This window comes from Zophobas morio, unplaced genomic scaffold (assembly GCF_036711695.1).
Source record: "Zophobas morio isolate AGI-343-1 ecotype UQ-CSIRO unplaced genomic scaffold, CSIRO_AGI_Zmor_V1 ptg000005l, whole genome shotgun sequence".
Classification (NCBI taxonomy): Eukaryota; Metazoa; Arthropoda; class Insecta; order Coleoptera; family Tenebrionidae; genus Zophobas; species Zophobas morio.
The window spans coordinates 3,993,918-4,011,076 of NW_026972110.1; the positions used below are offsets into that span (position 1 = coordinate 3,993,918).

The window sequence follows — 17,159 nt, forward strand, 5'->3', positions numbered from 1 at the left end:
GAGGTGGTCCACGAACCACAGCATATTAAGAACGTGTCAACTGAGGCACGTCAATCACCATTCTTGAACTACCAGCAGTCTTCTACAAGGGTTCACATATCAACGGCGTCAACAGCTGATCACAAGGAGTACAGCAGAAAAGGTCAGATCTTTCCATTTCATATCCTGTTTCCACCCCGTCTCTATTGTTTGCGGAGGTTTGTGCATTTTTTTTTGAGGTGTTAATGGCATACCGCGAATACGGAAAAAAATGGTTCCACGGTAACTCCACCGTCTAACACTAATGATCAAACAAAAATTGCCGGTACTAACATTAGCAGAATTTAGTGGCTCGTTTTCAGAATGGCTGGCTTTTAAGGACACTTTTAAGTCAGTTATTCACGAGAATACAACGCTAAGCAATGTAGAAAAAATGCATTATTTGAGATCCGCCTTAAAGGGTGAAGCCTTGCGGGCGATTGATGCCATAGCGGTGTCGAGTGCAAATTATACCGCGGCTTGGGATATTTTACAAAAAAGGTACGAAAATGAGAGATTGTTAGTTCATGCTCATGTAAAAAATATTTTGAACGCGCAGGGGGTACCGAAACCTAATGCCGAATTATTAAGGTCATTATGTGATAATATTACGAACAATATTGAATCTCTCAAAGTATTTAATGTTCCGGTTGATCAGTGGGATGCAATACTTGTACCTATCATCACGGAAAAATTAGATTTTCAAACAATCAAAGAATGGCAATCAAAAGTAACCAATAAACTACCAACCTTTAAGGAATTAACAGAATTTTTGGATTCACGTTGCCAATATTTAGAATCACTACCTCGTAGCAGTCATAATTCAGATTTCACTTCAAAGGGTCGTTCAAAACAAAATTGTAATTTTAAGGCATTCAACGCTAAGGTTGTTTCGAGTGTCAATTCAGCAGCATCGTCCACTTCAAAATTATATTGTGCCTTATGTAAAAAAACAAATCATCCACTGCATAATTGTACAAAATTTTTAAAACTGAGTGTGACTGAAAGAATAGAACAAGTAAATCAATTACACGTATGTAACAATTGTTTAAAAACTGGACATAACGCAGAACATTGCAAAAGTAATAATTGTAAATATTGCCAGCTAAAGCATAACACTTTACTCCACTTTAGTGAGCCAGTCGTAGCAAACCACTGCAGTTCGCAATCCGTTTATTGCGAAAATTTATTATCCACCGCGATAATACTAATACAAGACAAAAACGGCAAGTTGCATGAATGCAGGGCCTTTTTGGATGGAGGTTCTCAATCAAATTTTATTACCAAGGATCTTTGTGCAAAACTGGGTTTGCCCACCAAACAAACACATCATAAAATTACTGGGATAAACTTATTGTCCAGCAAAATAACCGAATTAGTAAGGGTCCACATAAAATCGAAATTTTATAGCTATGATACTGAAATTGATTGTTTAGTAACATCAAATATTACGAGAAATTTACCGTTAGTGTCGTTTCCAAAAGAATCACTTAAAATTCCTAACAACATCCGCTTAGCAGACGAACATTTTAATATTAGTAGCAAAATAGATTTATTACTTGAAGGCATATATTGCGTTATTCATTTGCCTATGTACCAAGGCAGTACACCTAGAGTTGGTAAGTGACTTGACGTCCGAAGGTTTCTTGAACGCACTTAGGCGTTTTATGTCTCGTAGAGGTCAAGTAAAAGAGTTGCATTCGGACAATGCTACAAATTTTGTCGGTAGTAAAAATCAGTTAAAAGAGTTAAGGGACATTTTAAAAAATGATATCAGTAAGAGTACCATTATTAACCATTTGGCAAATCAAAACATTAATAATGGTGTTTTATTCCGTCGAGAACGCCAAATTTCGGTGGCATTTGGGAGGCCAATATTAAAATAGTAAAATCTCACATGAAAAGGGTTATTGGTGAACAAATTTTGATCTTCGAAGAAATGCACACGTTTCCGACAAGAATAGAGGCTTGCCTCAATTCCCGTCCACTAACCCCTCTTTCCTCTGATCCCCACGACCTCGAAGCTCTAACTCCGGGCCACTTTTTAATTGGAGAAGCGTTGACGGCGCCGGTAGAGATCAACCTAGAGGACGTCAGACTCAATCGCTTGAGTCGTTGGCAAATGGTGGAGAAGATGAGGCAGCACTTCTGGAAACGATGGTCCCGAGAATACGTTGTCCAACTACAACAGCGCAACAAATGGAAGATTGAGACAGCGGCGGTCCAACCTGGAGCTCTGGTACTGCTCGTTGAAGACGGCCTTCCCCGTTGCATTGGCCACTTGGTCGCATCCAGGAGGTGCATCACGGCAACGATGGTCTTGTGCGTGTAGTTACGGTCAAAACGAACAAGGGACTGTATAAACGCGGCATTAGCAAAATTTGCGTAGTGCCCATGGACGATGACAAAAACAAGTGAAGGTGCGTTCCAGAAAAATAAGTCTGCGGACTTAACAAGTAAAAGTGCGGTCCTGAAAAATAAGTTTGCGGACTATTTTAAGGTGCGGCCCGAACAAATTAAGTTTTACTTTTTTTGAGGTTCAACAAAAATTGTTTGGAACAATCAATTTATATTAGTAATTAAATGAAGTGTAATCATAATTAAAATTATTTCCGTTATTGTTATCATATTATTACTATTAGCGTTTTTTAATCCACATTGATATTGTTACTCATATTTAAGATATACTTGTGTTCGTATTACATATTAGTTGCATAGTTTGTATACAAATTTGAGGCAATTAGGACCTCAAGGGGGGCGGCGATGGTACGTCTCACTTTACGGTTATTACACCCTACCGGTCCAACGACCTTGAAGGGTACTTTTCCTGTATTGTAAATAGTGTAAATAAAGTTAGTTCAGCACCAACCCTCGTCTGATTCACACCACCACCCGCGCGACATAACCAGATATGGATTTCGAAATCATCAACTGACGTTCACTTCATATTAGTTTTCTCACAATTTTCTTCGCGATACGTAACATCGGCTACAAGCCACTGGTCGGCCGTAGTGGGAGGCAATACGGAGCATTTAAATTTCAACCGCCTGGCCCTAGTAATTACTAATTAATACCTACTTTTTTCGATGCAACAAAAACCCACGCTTATATCAGGTCGTCGCTCACATGTGGTCATGAAAAATTGGTCGAAGGTTATTTCGACAAAACTTTCTTCGCCCCTGAAGTACAATAAAACAAATCCTGCTATTTAGAAAAATTATAAAATTTGATTAAGCGAATTTTATCTTTTATGGCAACCCTTAAAAGTTAAAATAAAGATATGTATGTAACGTTAAAGTATATAAATGTAAAGAAACGTGCTGCGCGTACGTTTGAACTCATTTGAATTGACTTAAAAAAAAAATGTGATGACGGCATCAACATTTTTAAAAAGACACATATTTCACTTTGGATAGGTGCAGTTTAATAGCAATATTCTATTTCCAAATTTTTGGGAACATGGAGAGAGCCGTTCCGGATTCAGTCAATAAAATAAATTGACTCATTCATTAATTTTCTGGAGTCACCCTATGCAACTAATTCTAAAAAATATGAAAGCAATGATAAATCACAAGTACAGACTCATCATATTTTGCACATTTTGAATAGGATTTATGGGGCAAAATTTTGAGATGACGTCATCAATTTTTTGAGGGCGCTAAACAGATATATTTTGATGAAAAATTTACCATGGTTACGGTCAGTTTAAAATGTTTGCAAGATTTCAAAGCATTCAGTTGAGCAGTTCCTGATTTCATCGATAAAATAAATTGACTCTTTCATTAATTTTCACTCTGTACAAGTAAAAAATCTATGAGTGTGTTTACAAACCACAAGTGTGCAATCATAATTTTTTTGAGACGACTTCATCAATTTTTTGGGAGGTGATAAAGGAATAAATTTTGATTAACGATTTACCATGATTACGATAACTTTGAAATATTTTGAAGATTTCAGTGCATTCGATTTTGTACTTTCAAAATTAAATTGCAAAATGTTTTACAATGTTGATTTTTTTTCCAAAAATCTGGACGTTTCGAGTAAAAACTCAACACGGAGTCATAAGCTACAGTTCTAACACTACATCAGTACCTATTAAAATTTTACAACCGCTACTTTGAGGGATTGTCGGACAATGCAGGGGGATAATGACGCCAATAAAAGGAGCGTGCCGCCAGTGTATAGTGGGCTAGAAACATCCAGGGTTGCATTGAATTTGTGATTTATGGTTTTGTAGGTCCAACCTTCATGGTTAACTTTGAAATACCAATAAAATTTTATTAGATACCTACTGTTCAAGTGATGGAACTATACGTGTGTAGGACTATTCTATTTTATACTATGTATTTAAAACCCATTTACTATGTACAATTTTGAAGTGACATTATAAAATTTAAAAAACTTACTATTATAAATTTTGGAGATGACGTCATCCCATTGGTGGTGGGGATGGTTAGCCATGTACATGATATTCCTAATATACCTACATACAAAATTTGACAACAATCAGTCCGCTAGTTCCGGAGATTACGTGTCTAATAAAAATGGATACAGACACCAGACAGATAGACAGACTGACAGACGGAAACGGGAGACTACAATAAAAATATGAAATATATCGAATGGAAATACAGAGAGTTTTTGGAAACGTAACACTCGAGAAAGGGTTTTACTTCAACGATAACAATAAATCAACAAATACGTAGATGCCGGCAGTACCGAAAGTCACTTATTTATAAAAATTGCTCAAAATGCTGCCCTTCTCTGCCAATGCATGCTTGAATTCGCCGGGCCATTGGAAGTCTATATCATCTCACTCACAGCCAGATTTTGACGAATTATTGTTTCGCCACAGCTTTCACACATGCGTTAGTTCTTCCTTAGAATTCACAGGGATTGTGTATACAGGCTGACTGCGAAATACATGCAAAAAAAATGGGGAATAGCTCACAATATGATTATGTCACGGGCAAAAATTCACGGTCCTAACTGGTAGCAGTGTCTAGAAAAAATTATTTGAAATTAAATGTAAATTGTTATACGCGCCGCTGGTAATGTTTCGTGACCTACATAATTACTGCAATGAATGGGCAGGGGACTCGGAGTAAGAACCAAAAAAGTAACTTTATCAGGCACTTTTTTAATCGCAACGTGAAAAACACGAAAAGGGCCAGTCATATCGAGCGGTCGTTGAAATCGGTGTATGGTCCAGTTTTCCAATGCAGAGTGTACCGATATGGTAATTTGTGTGCGCGAACATTTGCATCAGTGGTGCAGCATCTCCGAGATCATGGTACCTTCAACCTCAAACTCAGGATCGTGGTCGTGATGGGACAGAAAGAAGAAATTGGATTTTCGCAGCTTGTAGTGCATCCTACATTAAAAGTACACGGCCACAACCATACCATGTTGACAAAGTGCACGGTTTGGAGCCCGCTGTTTGTCCACGTTGTGTAACTCACTTTTTGTCCGATGGAACTCCACATAGTCGTCAACAAGTACGATTTTAAGAGACGGTTTTCGAGAAACGTGTATTGGTTGGATGAAACAATTCGTTTGTGAAAATCAACAGTGTCCAGAAATAATCGAAGAGCTTCAACAAGTGAAAGTGGCAGCCGCTACTCCGGTGTTTTTTTTACCTATCAACAAACCTCTTGCGACGCTCTGACGCTTGTATTGCTAGTCAAGGACAACATTTTCAACATTTCTTGTAAAAAGGTAGTGGCATTCTAAGTTGCTCTTATTTCTGTTCCAATAAACAATGTAAAATCGTTGTGACAAGGACCAAACATCCGTCAGAATCAAAATTACCAAAAAACTTTCACAATGACCTTTAACGATGAATGTCGAGTAAATGAATGAACGAATGATAAGCAGCAAAAAGTCGGTTTTACTTTTAATTGAAACTGAAAGTGTTTAAGTTGTTTTTATTCGAACGTTTTTCCAACTCTGTTTACAAGGTGGTTCAGTGCCTTCGTATCGAGGGTGGTTCATGGGGGTTTGCCCCATTCGATTTTTAATTTATTTTTTCTATATTTCGGCTCTACTAGGGTGGGGGATGCCGTGGTTAAAATATTTGCATATATTTCGCAGTCACCTTGTATTAACTCCTTAACAAAAAAAATCACATGGAATTAAGTCCAGGAACGACGAGGTCACAGCACTAGTAGATTTTGTGTTGCTACTTTGAGCGGCAAACGAAGGGTTTGTGAAAAAATGATATAGCAAAGTTTCATATATTGATGAGTTCTACTACAATTTTTTTGCATTAAATTCCATAACAGGTTGTATACAAACTCAGTGTGTAACTTATTAATAAGTGAAGTGCACTGTTTATCTACAGTTGTTTTAGAAATATTTTTTGGCAGTATTAACATTCGCAAAGTACTTTGGTACCTTTAACAGAAATTGGGTAGATATTATTTCATTATAACTATACATGTTGTTCTAGATCAAACTCCGCGCTCGCGCCCTCTTGAGAATGGATAGAAATATTGAAGTTTTGTAAAAAAAACTGTATATTTCTGACATAAATTGATTCACATTTATTCACTTTGTATAACATAAACTTTATTTCACTATGTTAGTTGATAATAATTTGTCACTCAGTATATGGGGCAGTACGGTTCAAATAATTCTCACTTTAAAATTAAAATAGAATTTTAGTTCTTCTTTAGTTTAATGCAGGACACTAAATTCAGGAAGTTACTACCGTGTTTGTTTTAACGGAATATTATCATCCGAATTTAAAATTTGAAATGTTTAGTTTAATATCACAAGAATAAAATATGGGTAAAAATCTGGATGTTAATCGTGCGATCTCCAGAGCCCTCGTAGCTATAAATAGACGATCGACACCCTTAACTTGGGTTCTCAGTATGTGATTAGTTTGCATCATAGAGTATACAATAAAAACAATCAGATATTCTCGACAAGCTATCTCAGTGCTGTTGGTTTTGGATGTCAGTGAAATGTAGTAATATGAAATTGGAGAACCATCATGAATCTTATCCTGCAATATAATAGACGGAATGTCTTAGACAAAGTTCTACGGAAACTGACGTTGAAATTCTGTGAACGCCATTGTTTTTATAAAGGGAATCCTAATTTGATTCATATTGCTACATACATTTAAAGCAGCTTACACTTTAATTTAGCTTTAACATCAAATTTTTCCCCGTGAGTTAAATTCTGCTTACAATATTACAACATATATATTTTAATTTATTTTATAGGAAAATGTCTAGAAAAAAGATGTGCTGCCGACCTATAAGTGTAGAGAACCGTGTAAATGATAAATTGCTAAACCATAGATGGTGCCAGTTAAAATCTGCTGCATGCACCGTACATTAAAGTTTCTTTCCAAACTAAAACAGCAATGGTGTGTAGAGAATTTAAATATTCCAAAAAATATTCATAGCGTCAAAACTTTGATTGTCAACTAAAATAGAATTTATTTGCGAAGTATAATTTGTTGAACAGTCGACTGACTTATCAATAGTTATTATTTGGGACAGAAAATGCATTTTTGCAACTATGAGTGATGCTGCGTAAAAACTTCTTATGGACTTATGTTCCATAAGAATTTGTGGGGCGGCATGTATTTAAAAAATTATGAAATCATTTTAACAAAAATGACTGAGAGTATATAATGATTTTCGGTTGGTATTAACATTTAATAAAAAAAAAAAAAAAAAAGTGGCAATTCGAGAAAAGGATCGAAAAAACATTTTGATATCAAAATTTTAGTCAACATATGTTATTATAAAGAAAAGTTTACACAAAAAAAGGTTTTAGTAAAATTCACAGAAACAACAACAAAATGTGGATAAATCTTCGAAATAATGTCCTAGGAATATCTAATCTAATATATTTTAATAAATAGATCTTGATAAAATTTGAGATTGTAACAGTAAGAATATTTCTTTGATTTTTTTTCTGTCAGAAAAATTAATATTGTACCTCTAGTAAGGATGTTAATTACTCCTCAAGATCAGACTTGTAAGGTTTGTGTACAATGAAAAATTGTGTTTTAAATTAGTAAACTGTTTGGTTATGAAAATAAACGGGGCGTGTGGTGGTTTATCATGTACATAGCTTGTTTTGATTCATCTGAAAGTGTGGACTTTTTGAACATGTCTTTCGAATTAAATATAATTATCTTTTTTAAGAAAATTAAGTTCTGATATAATTACTAAGTTCACGAACGACGATTTCTTATGACTTACGAATCTTATAATATTTTTCGTATAACAAACTGCTACCAGATTGCACCTTGTCCGTCGGTTTACTATTGACGTTCAAATATGTTTTTCCTACTCCTAGTTTTGTTGCCTACATTTAGTATGTGGTGGTTGAGAATATACTTCTTAGAGCTAATTTCTGAACTGCAAATTATTTCGTCAAGTAACTAATTTACATTTCAAATCTCATACTCATTAAATTAGCTGCATTAATATATAAACACATTACACTTAGTCGTACATAATAGAGTTTAACATCACTACATTGTTTTATTAATTGATTAGATTCATGTATGCATCGTCAGGAACTTACTATGTGAATTAATTTCTATTTGTACTAACAAATTATTTCAAATTACAACAAAAATATTTTCTCCTTTTATTGTGCATTTAAAGGCTATGTTCTGAGTAAATTTCAAATATCGTACAATACTTCTGCATCAACTTTATTTTAATGAAATTTCATAAAAGATTTACAACCATTTCCCTCATTTCCTTAATTGACAGCACCATTGCATTTTAACAAGCAGTTGTTTGTATTCACTAATTCAAATGCAAAATAAATTGTATCGCCAAACAAGAATAATAAAAAATGATCAATTGATCAGTTTCTATTATTCTAGTCTTGAATCAAGCTGTGTGTGGCATATTAAAAGAATCATTTCAAGTCTTTGTAGATATCTTGAACACCTTAGTGGTCCGTGAAGCAGTTAATAGATTTAATTGATGTAGAGATTATCAATGAAAAGGCCGGTATTAAAATATTTGTTTCTTCTTAATCTTAAATAATTTAAAGACAATATTAATATAGAATTTTTCTTCATCAAATTTTTTAACTTTTTACTTCCCGAGCGTAAGCAAAGGAAGTATTGTAATCGAGTCCGTCGGCCGACTCTCTACTTTTACGTTTTCTCGATCTTTCATGACTCCTAGAAGACGAAGAAATAGGTCTCCCATTTCCGTCTGTCTGTCCGTCTGTCCGTCCGTCTGTCCGTCTGTCTGCCGTCCCGGATTTTTAATAGACAGATAATCTCCGAAAGTACTGGACCGATTGTTGTGAAATTTTGTACTTATATTAGGAATATCATGTAGATGGTAAAACGCTAACCAAAATTTGTGTAATCAGCCCCACCACTAATGCGATGACGTCACTTCAAAATTGTACATAGTAAATGGGTCTTAAATTGTATAAAATAACATAGTCATACGCATGTAGTTTACGACCCCGAATTGAGTTTTTACCCGAAACGTCCAGATTTTTGGAAAAAAAAATCAAAATTATAAAACAACATTTTGCAATTTAATTTTGAATCGGCTAACCCGAATGTTTTGAAATGTTGCACATGTTTTAAGGCCCTAAAGAGCATCATAAATCTTTAGTCAAAATATATTTGGTTGTCCCCTCCAAAAACCTGATGACGTCAGCTCAAAAGTTTGCCGAATAAATCCTATCTAAAATGTACAAAATATGATGCGTCTGTACTTGTGATATATCACTCCATTCATATTTTTTGGATTTGCATATGCAGGGTGGCTCAAAAAAATTAATGAATGCGCAAAATTTATTTTATTGATTTACTCAGGAATTACAAAACCGAATGCTTTAAAATCTTGAAGATGTTTTAAAATTATCATAAGCATGGTAAATTTTTGATCAAAATGTATTTGGTCGTCCCCCCTAAAAAGTTTATGACGTCACCACAAAATTTTGCTGAATAAATCCTACCTAAAATGTACAAAATATGGTGAGTCTCTTCTTGTGATTTATCATTCCATTCAAATTTTTTCGATTTGCATATACAGGGTGACTGAAAAAAATTAATGAATGCGTCAATTTATTTTATTGATTTAATCAGGAATTACAGAACCGAATGCTTTGAAATCTTGGAAATGTTTTAAAGTTAACATAAGCATGGTAAATTTTTTATCAAAATGTATTTGCTCTTCCCCCCTAAAAAATTGATGACGTCACTCCAAAACTTTGCTGAATAAATCGTATCTAAAATGTACAAAATATGATGAGTCTGTACTTGTGATTTATCATTCCAATCATATTTTTGGATTTGCATATACCGGGTGACTCAAAAAAATTAATGAATGCGTCAATTTATTTTATTGATTTAATCAGGAATTACAGAACCGAATGCTGTGAAATCTTGGAGATATTTTAAAGTTATCATAAGCATGGTAAATTTTTTATCAAAATTTATTTGCTCATCCCCCCCTAAAAAAATTGATGACGTCACCCTAAAATTTTGCTGAATAAATCCTATCTAAAATATACAAAATATGATGAGTCTGTACTTGTGATTTATCATTCCATTCATATTTTTGGATTTGCATATACAGCGTGACTCAAAAAAATTAATGAATGCGTGAATTTATTTTATCGATTTAATCAGGAATTACAAAACCGAATGCTTTGAAATCTTGGAGATATTTTAAAGTTATTATAAGCATGATAAACTTTTGTTCAAAATGTATTTGTTCATCCCTCCTAAAAAAATTGATGACGTCACCCTTAAATTTTGCTGAATAAATCCTATCTAAAATGCAAAAAATATGATGAGTTTGTACTTGTGATTTATCATTCCATTCATATTTTTTAGATTTTCTTAAGAGGTGGCTCAAAAAAATTATTTTATTGATTAAATTAAAGGCAACACTTATTATTAGTATTACATTGGACCAACCCAATTTGGTAGACACAAAATTTTGTAAAGTAAAAACTCGGTTGAAACATAAGGGTAGCACGCTTATTTACATCGACTTTAACATTACAGACGTGCATTTGTTTTATGCGCTGACTAGGCTCCGCGAATGTGGAATAGACATGTTTATAATCAACCAATTGTGAATTCCACCGTCAAAAATTAAAATAAAACCCAATGTTTTAGGTAATAAGCGGAAGTCGAAGCAATAAAACCGATGGTCGTTTTGTTTACAGTTTCTCTGTTTGACTCTCACGTATGCTGTTACGCTTGTCATCTTAAATTAAGGATGCTTATACATACACGATTTTCAGTTCCCTCTCATATTACACGCCGGCGCCGTGTATGTGAATAAATTGTTTCGTTATTTTATTGATTATAACAAATCAATATTCAAAACGACCCAATCCATTTTCCCGAAAATTTGGGAATACAGTAATTTTATTCTTAGTATTACACTACATCTATCCCAACTGATATACGTGTCCTTGCAAAAATGTTGATGACGTCATCGCAATTTTTTTTAAATTCCCACTACAAAAATGTAATGAGAAAAAAAAAACACAATAGGCATGCAGTCGTCAAGTTTCCGACAGCGAGGGAAGTACTGTCTAAACTCTTTAGACCAATTTTTTGCTTTTGCACAAGTCGTATACAGTTTGGTAGCGGGTCGTGAAACATACACTGCTTTATTTGCAGTTTCACAAATCTCGGGTGGAATGCAATATTCTTCATCGTTGTAAAATCACTCATTTCTGATCAAGTTTGTAGAATTACACCACCACAAACGCACACGGTTTATGTGAATATTGTCGTCAAAACATTGGAGCACAGAAAATGATCAACAAAACACCTTAAACAACGCAAACATGGCATCAGACAATAAATAACTTGATGCGATCGATCAACTTAGTAAAATTTTATTATTTATTATTTTAAATATATTCCTCCGGTTGTAGGAAAAACATTGTTTATTACACGTGCCGAAAAAGCTTACGTGAATACGTGCAGATTTCCACATTCGGTTGCGCCTCATGCGGAAAACTCTGCACTTTTACATAATGATTCTTTTTCGACACGTCGTAATAAAAATAACCGTTATAATACATTGCCAGACAAAAAAAACCGGACACTTGAATATTTGTAACTTTACGCTAATGTTTAGTGTTGGAACTTTTTTTTCTTCGTTTCTGTTTCCACATGTTTTAGAATAAAGTTATGTTTTCTGTTAATGAATACATTAATGTCTTGCTTTTTGGAATATTGTTTACAAAAGTTCGAACGATTGCAGGTAATCATAAAAAATCACATGTTCGCGTTTTTTCTTTGGCATTTTTTTTGTCTATCAACTTCTGGTTCAAATCGCTGGACTTATGAAAATGTCAAATTGTTATTTCTCGGTGGCTACCTCTTATGATGTAGGCACTCGCTAAAAGAAATTTCCATAAATTTAAAACTTGAGGTGTTAGAGGTGGTAGAATATGGGGTATAAGTTTATAAAATACTAAAACCCAGTGTATACAATATTTTCAATGAGATTAAATTAATCACGCATTTAACAATGCGTTTAGCGACTTCTGATTGGCAGTGCCGAAACCAAAGAATATTTAGGTATAGGCGAACCTTGCGTTAGGCGCCCCGCCCCTACACATAAAAATGCAATTTTACAGAACAGTTTTATTTATATTTTTTAATAAGTATGCAAAACAGATACTATGATAAAATATAAAAAAAAGAAAAAAAATTCGAGATTATACATATAGGTATATAATATGTATAAATCTATAAATATTATATAAGTTTAAAATAAAACCAACATTAAAAAACCTGTCGCACCGGTTACATGTTTCTGAGCTTCCGTTCAAAATAAAAAAAGATTAATATGACATAATTCTTGGTATAGTTTTGGAAATTTCATTCTACCCTATAAAATTTTATTGACGATAACGAGACGGACAGTAGTAGAATGGTAAGAAATATTTATGGCTCACACCAGTTCACTCGAATTTGTCTGAGAATATTTGGCAGGTAGTTGTACTCATAAAATAATGGTCATTTCCGTTCATAAGTAACGATGGTCCCAGCCCGGACCTGGATTATTCTGGTTTCTAACATCTGGGGATTACCGGCACGCGACAACTTAAGTTGTAAATATCTCTTGCTATTGTACTACTGTGCGTTTCGTTATTGCCAATAAAATTTTATAGGGTACAATGAAATTTCCAAAACTATGCAACATAATTTTTGGACGAATTTGGCGCCCCTTGCCGTTGGCGCCCCTAGGCAAGGCCCTATTCGGCCTATAGCTAGTTTCGGCACTGCTGATTGGCATAGAGTTGGTCACATGGTACTTTGACGCCGTGTTAAAAATTAATTAATTGCAATCAATTATTTAATTGAATTGCTTATTTCAGAAACCCGACATGTCCACAAATGACACATATTTTGTTTTTGCTACAAACTGTTGCTTAGAGTCAAGTCGCACCGTTCGGTACATAAACTCAACCAGTCCATCAATTTACTAGCAAATGACAAGCGTGCGAAATACTCTTTTAATTCAGAAACTCTTCATGTTCAGTTTTCTCCGAGTGAAAATAATGGCACATGTCGGGTTTCTGAAATAAGCGATTCAATTGAGCTTCTGTAAACTGGGTTTAAGACTTATAGAGCTAAATTTTAGGAATTGTTTCCTCATATTAAATACCTTTAAGATATGAAAAAAGGTCAAATATATTTTTACAAAATCCAAGGACTTCAAAAAGTCAAATTTTAGAGTTGGCTTCTCCAACCGTCACAAAAGTATGACATTGTTTAACTGTCAACCATTTGTAAGGTTAACGTTTCCGTTACCAAAAAAAATTTGGCTACATTTTCTGCTAGGACTAAAAATAGTAACTTATAATCCTAGCAGAAAAAATATCTAAATTTTTATCAGAAGAATACAGAATGAAATCTGAAATTATCTATTTATATTAATATATTTAAATGTACATACATTGTGAACATCTGTGAAAAATAAATAAGCTCTCATAACTAGAATTTGGCATAAATCAATCTTCTGCTGTCAAATGTTAAAGACTAACAAATTTCACCCGTATCAACAGACTTTGTGGATTTGTGATATTTTTGAAATTGTAGTGTGGATCCAGGAATAAATGAATAATGTATTTTGAGTTGCGGCTAACCACGAATCACATTCGTCATTCAGAATCACCCTGTATACAGACTGAGCGACGATAATAACGTTACCTATTTATTTATTACTACTCAAAAGTTGATGACGTCATCTGAAAGAATCGTATAAATTTGTACGAAAAAAATGTGGTACACTTGTAGTTCGAAAAGTGATGCCAATAATTTAAGAGGATTTTTATTTATTAAGTAGTCTTACTTATTCGAGACACACAAAGAAAACTTTTATTGCTGAAAGCTGTGAGCATCTTAATTAGCCAATTTTGAAAGGAAAAATAAAACTCTCCATATTTGTAGGTCGGCAACAGTGCTGAAGTAAGTCGAGATAAGGAAAAATTATTTCGCATAGTTTTATTTTTTTCTCGTAAGGTTCACTGTAATTTGTAATATGTTGTGAAAGAGTAATTAGCAAAGATTGTTAATTTTATTATTTACTAGTTTTATCATATTTAAACACCATTCTTTTCTCTTGTGATTTAAAGAAATAGGTATCATGATTTACCCCACCTTCAGCTACATACGATTTTTTTGAGTGAACAATAATTAATTGGTGTACATAAACAGTTATTGCAGTCAAAAACATTAACATCTCCATTTGATGTCAAGTTAAAATCCATAAGAATGGGGGAAGTTTGTTCTATATCATGTCGACACTGGTTGTTTGTTATCATTTTTCAAATCATATCGAATTCCAAAAATATTAAAAATTTAAGCAAAATGAAAAATCTAAAATACAGAAAGTAGTTAAACCATGATGATGGTACCATAGTTTTAGGGTGGTAAATTTGAACCCACTTAAAACTTTTTGTCATACAAAGATAGTTTTCATATAATAGGTACATACTTTTACGTTGGTCATTCTGGTGATGTTTTATGTGAAGTGCAAGTTGGCTAACATTAACCTACCGACGTTGCACCTTTTTGCTTCTTGCTTCTTAGAATTAGGAGGGTGTGATCATGAACAAATGATAGTTGTTCTATTAGTGGGAATGCTCTATCTTGTAATAATAACAATTGTCATGTTGCTATTTCTAAAAAAAGTTTAAACTTTTACTATTTCAAGGAAATAAGATTTTTAATTAACGAATGATTTCAGTTATACAGCGTTTCAAATACGTTGTATAACTGAAGATTTAAGACAAATAGAAGATCATTTGCTAAGAATGTTTATTTTTTTATTTTCAGTCGATTGCCTCTGGTATGTGGACTATACTGGAAACGATTTTACTGGGAATATTCATCTTGTACTGCACGGTGGGTAACTGTTTAATCGATCTGATTGCTTTTAATTAAAGCTCAGAGCTCCTTCACTTAGCAGTTAGATTGTTACTGGCTGACTTGAGGGAAGTATGCCAATAGAGCACCTAATTGCAAAGTTCCTTACTCGGACAGGTGACCTTCTCATCAACATTTCAAACGGTAAACTTAAGTGATCCTGAAAGAAAACGCAGCTCTGGGCCAATATCGACCTATCCACTTAGTCTCCAATCTCATTTCGCACTCGCACGCTTACAAACTTGCCCAATATGGTGCTGTTAGCACGATCCTCTACTTTACTTATTTTATGCATTGAATCGAGATCAGTATTTTGATTAGATTCCTGTTGGAACTCGATGTTTGCTTATGAAATACTGTTGGTTTTAGGTGGTTGTACGCTTTTTCGAACCTTCCGTGGTGCAATGTTTGCTAGAACCGTGGGCCAGAGAGGTCGGATTCATTATTTGCTACGGCGCGATTATCTTGAAACTTTACAGACATCTGATCGAGTTTCGCACAAGAAAAGCACACAGATGGGTCGTCAAAGACACAGACCTGCTCAAGTACCTACTGATAATGGTTATGTCAGTGCTTGCGTATATGGCGGCGTATACTTCAATTACTCTCAACTTTATGCAAGAGAATTACAGCTTGCTCTACGAAGGTGTAACACAAGATGGGGTGCATTATGAAGCTTGTAAATCGTTGTGGTGGGATTACGTTACCGAAACTGGAGAATTAGTTATACTGATATTTGGAATACATCTGAGTTACGCCAGCAGAAATGCAAGGACACAATTTCACGTAAGTTTTTTCTGCATTTATCTGAATACGTAAAAGTATGTGGACCTACCGTCGATTTTTTAAAATATAGCACGCATGTATATGTTATTTAACTGTTCAGATATAACCACGTAAACATATTCTAGTTCTTATTTGCGTTCTTAAAATATAGTTTGTGAAAAAACGATTAGTCTACGAAAATAAGTCCTAACGTGTTTAATATCCGACAAAATTCAGCCAACATTAATTTTTAGCTGCAACCTTTGTTTCTGTTTAGTGTTTACTATACTGTACAAATAAAAGTCCCAAAAAGTAGAGTGTTGTGTGACTGCTATATAAGACGAAAGAAGATACACGATGTGAAAATTACCCGAATTAAAATAAAAATTGATACAAGTTTATTTGGACAGAACTTCCCTCGGGTCTGAAATACAAGTGCAACACACCCCGCTTGTATTGTCTTCGTACACATTCGTGAATACACGGATAAGCGCGTAACAGAACTAGAAGGTATTAGTGTATTAGAACTGGTTCGAATTTCTCGCATACACTTTAGTACAAAAATTAGTCCCGTGTCAAACGGCTTTTTTTAGATTCAGTATCAGTGAGTTACATTGGTCTTTGTCCCAGGGTTCACTGGATATTTAAAATGATCGATGTCGGAAGTGTACTAACCAAACAAATTTTGTATAATAACAATAACCAATAAGTAACTGTTTTTCCTTAAATTTATATTAAACGAAAACTCGTCCACTACTATGCTACTGAGGAATAATAAACCTCCCGCGTCCCACTCCTCTCACCTCCAAGATGTTGCTCACACTTTGATTGTATGCTCTATCTTTTCAAATTCAATATTTTTAATCTACACGATATTGATAACATACATATATATTTGACAACAATCGATACGGTAGTTTTGGAGGTTATTTGTCCAATTAAAATCGACATAGAT

The 17,159-nt window shown here is 34.1% G+C and overlaps 1 protein-coding gene across 5 annotated transcripts in view; it reads left to right on the forward strand.

Moving 5' to 3' along the window:
* Window positions 1-17,159, forward strand: part of LOC135122012 (metabotropic glycine receptor) — a 166,225-nt gene that overhangs the window by 112,162 nt on the left and 36,904 nt on the right. For all 5 annotated transcript variants that reach the window (XM_064046265.1, XM_064046280.1, XM_064046271.1 and 2 more), the window contains exons 5-6: window positions 15,350-15,418; window positions 15,809-16,225. In XM_064046265.1, the coding sequence (XP_063902335.1) occupies window positions 15,350-15,418; window positions 15,809-16,225 (486 nt within the window). The remainder of the gene's footprint in view (window positions 1-15,349; window positions 15,419-15,808; window positions 16,226-17,159) is intronic.